At 46.1% G+C, this 2,954-nt stretch overlaps 1 protein-coding gene across 1 annotated transcript; it reads left to right on the top strand.

The window, feature by feature from the left end:
- Positions 1 to 290: 290 nt before the first annotated feature.
- Positions 291 to 2,403, top strand: LOC118515161. Its single transcript, XM_036061867.1, has 2 exons — positions 291 to 452; positions 1,845 to 2,403. Exons 1-2 carry the CDS (start codon positions 291 to 293, stop codon positions 2,283 to 2,285), a joined length of 603 nt encoding a protein of 200 aa, XP_035917760.1. The 3' UTR covers positions 2,286 to 2,403.
- Positions 2,404 to 2,954: the final 551 nt, after the last annotated feature.

The raw sequence follows: 2,954 nt of genomic DNA, 5'->3' as shown, positions 1-2,954 counted from the left end.
AAAACCCCGAACGAATGCTTCAGTCGGTCGAACGGCTTACGCAGGAGCTGGTGTCCCAGTTGGAAGAACGGCACGTGCGTACTAACCCGGAGGAATGCAGTTCGATCGTTACCGGCGTACAGTTCAAGATAGGCGAAAAGGTAACAACGGGGCCGGGTGGAACGGTTGCCTTGGCGCTGAACGATCGTCTGCACGGTGATCCGCGGGTGGGATTGATTTGTGCAGCACATCCAGGTCGTGCTTAATTCAATCGATTGCATCTCGCTTGCGCCTATACGACAACCACGACAATGACCGCGGTTGTGACGGCAACGGCGACGGCAACGACGACGACGACGGTGGCGACGAGTCGGGTAATCAAGCCTGTGCGCGTCGTATCCAATCCCGGCTCACCGAGGACGCGAAAGTTACAGCGTGAATCTTCCATCAACAAAGAGGCGGATGAGTCCAAGGTAAATGGCATGCTAGTGCTACCAACGCCGGCTGAATTGTTACACTTTATATAAACGCTAACACCCTGTAATATCTGTATATCAGTCTCTGGAGCTTTACTAGTACGATTCGATTTATTATGTTGTTCGAATATCTGCAAAAGGAGAATTTCCAGGTTCTAGTATCCCTACACAGGTTCTGCCATCAATTTCGATTGTATAAATGCTAGTTTTAGCTTGTTATTTACTACTTACTTACTTACTCGGCTTGGGGCAAAAATCCTAAAAGCACTTTACGGGTTGGGTCGTCAAGTGTCATTCTCATGGCATGACCAGCCCACCGCAGCCTGGCGAGTCTGATCCGCTCCCCGATGGTGAGATCATCGTACAGCTCGTATAGCATCTTCCTCTCGAACGCGGCTCAGAGGGTTTCGTCAGTTTTGGACAGAGTCCATATCTCAGAGTCGTATGTGAGTACTGGGACTATAAATGCTCGGTACAGTCCCAGCTTCATCCGTCGCAACAGGTATTTAGAGTGGAGAAGTTTCTTCAGGCTGTAGTATGACCGGTTGGCAGCCAGTACCCTTGCGCGTAACTCAATATCAATGTGGTTGTCGGTGGATCTGGACTGACTTATACAAGATGGTTCCCGAAGCTTCCACCTCCGATTGCTCTCTCTAGCGCCAGATAGAAGTGAAGGCAGGCAAGCCCATCTCCCTGGCGCAAGCAAATCTCTCCTGGTGGTAGCAAAGAGCCCTGAGAGTTTTCCATCCACCTTCACCTGGCATGTGATGTTGGCCATTGTCATACTTACAAGCCTGGTAAGCTTGGCCGGCATTCCAAAAGTGCTCATTGCGTCGAGAGGTTTACCCTGTAAGTGGTTGATTTTCCGTTTGGAAATCCTCTCTGGTAGTGTCCATCTAGTTTTTAGCTATCCGGTAGAAACAGAACAGTCTCACCTTTAGTTGCAGATTGAAATGTTTTGCTTTCCTTTCGTAAATCCTTCTAAATTGAGGCTGTCTCTGCTCGTCTATAGTTGAAAGATAGGTTAGAAAGATTTCAGGAACTTATGCGAAATTAGAAGGGTTATCTAACTGATTAAAAGTCAGGATTTGTGTAATTTTTACACACTTATAATTGGTTTGTTTTCAATTTAGAAACCTTTGACTTACATGTGTTTTAAACCTATTTTCCTTAATGTTACTGTAATACTTACTTTTAGCTTTTTTTCGATACTATAATTTCTTTCGAATCGTAAGGACACAGCTTTTTTGGCTAAAAAAGATTGTTGAAGACCAGGAAAATCTTCTAATAATCAAGACTCACTCTATAGAAACTACACCCACACACACGCACGCGAAAGTATTTATCTGATTGTATTTATGAATTCATTAATTTTTTTTTTATTTTTAGGTTAAACCCATAAAAATCCAAGATGTGAAAAGTGTGAAGAAAGAGCAACAGACCAAAATCGCCAAACCGGTAGTGGAAACCGTTACGAAGGTTTCCCGCGTTCGGCAACCAGTAGTGCCAAAGGGTGGCTCCATTATTACCAGCAGAACACCGGCAAAACCTTCCATCGGCAGTCCCATCCATCGTCCGGTTGCGAAACCACTCGCCACAAAACCGTACGCTCAACGTTCGGCGACGAAAAAGCTTCAACGTGACGCCACCCGGCAGCAAGCAGAAGCTCAAACCACCAGCGGTGCCAGTGGCAGCCGCCGGATGGTAAACCGATGTCGAAAATCCCACTACCGAAGGGTGAGAAAACTAACACACCACCGAGTCGTATTCCACCGCCGAAGCGGACCACACTCCAGGCGGGAAAGCAGTCATCCAAGCTCGGTGCATTGAAAACGTCTCCTGATGGTGCCCTTAAGAAGTAACGGCGCATAGCTAGCTTCCTTTTCTCTGTCGCTCTCTTTCGCGTAATCTTAGCTAGCTTATCTCATGGATGGTAGCAATTGAAACAAATACTTACTATCTTACACACGTGCCCGGCTTGCTTAATAGAAGGCGATACCGTTTGCTGCTGGTCGGGATCGGTCAGATGATTTATCCATTGGCCGGTTAGTCGGGGCCCCGTAGGGTGTTCGATTCCTTTCTTTTCGCCTCTGTTACGTCGCATGTTACCTATTACCAACTAGCCCGAAACAAGCAGACACACACAAACCTGCAAAACCTTGATAGAGTTAGGGATAGAAATGAATTATAAAATAATCATATTTATAGCGATATATGGTTGTCCGCACCTCCCCCCCCCCCCCCCCCCACCCTCCATCCCCTTTTTTGCTCGCATAGTACGAATTTACGAACGAATATGCATTTTTTAAATCTTTTAGTTAAACGCGACCCCATAGTCTGGTGGAGAGCTTTCGCTTGTCTTCGCAACGCAACCTGTAAGAATTTATTAACACAAACCAGAAGAAGGAACAAACGTAGCCGCACAATACTAAGAAAACCGATATTATGAACATCAGTATAGATATCTAAGTTACCTTACTTCGCTTTACCAGCGCATAA

This window comes from Anopheles stephensi (assembly GCF_013141755.1).
Source record: "Anopheles stephensi strain Indian chromosome Y unlocalized genomic scaffold, UCI_ANSTEP_V1.0 chrY22, whole genome shotgun sequence".
Lineage (NCBI taxonomy): Eukaryota > Metazoa > Arthropoda > Insecta > Diptera > Culicidae > Anopheles > Anopheles stephensi.
Note: the sequence above shows the minus strand (reverse complement) of the source record. Positions and strands in the feature narration are given on the sequence as shown.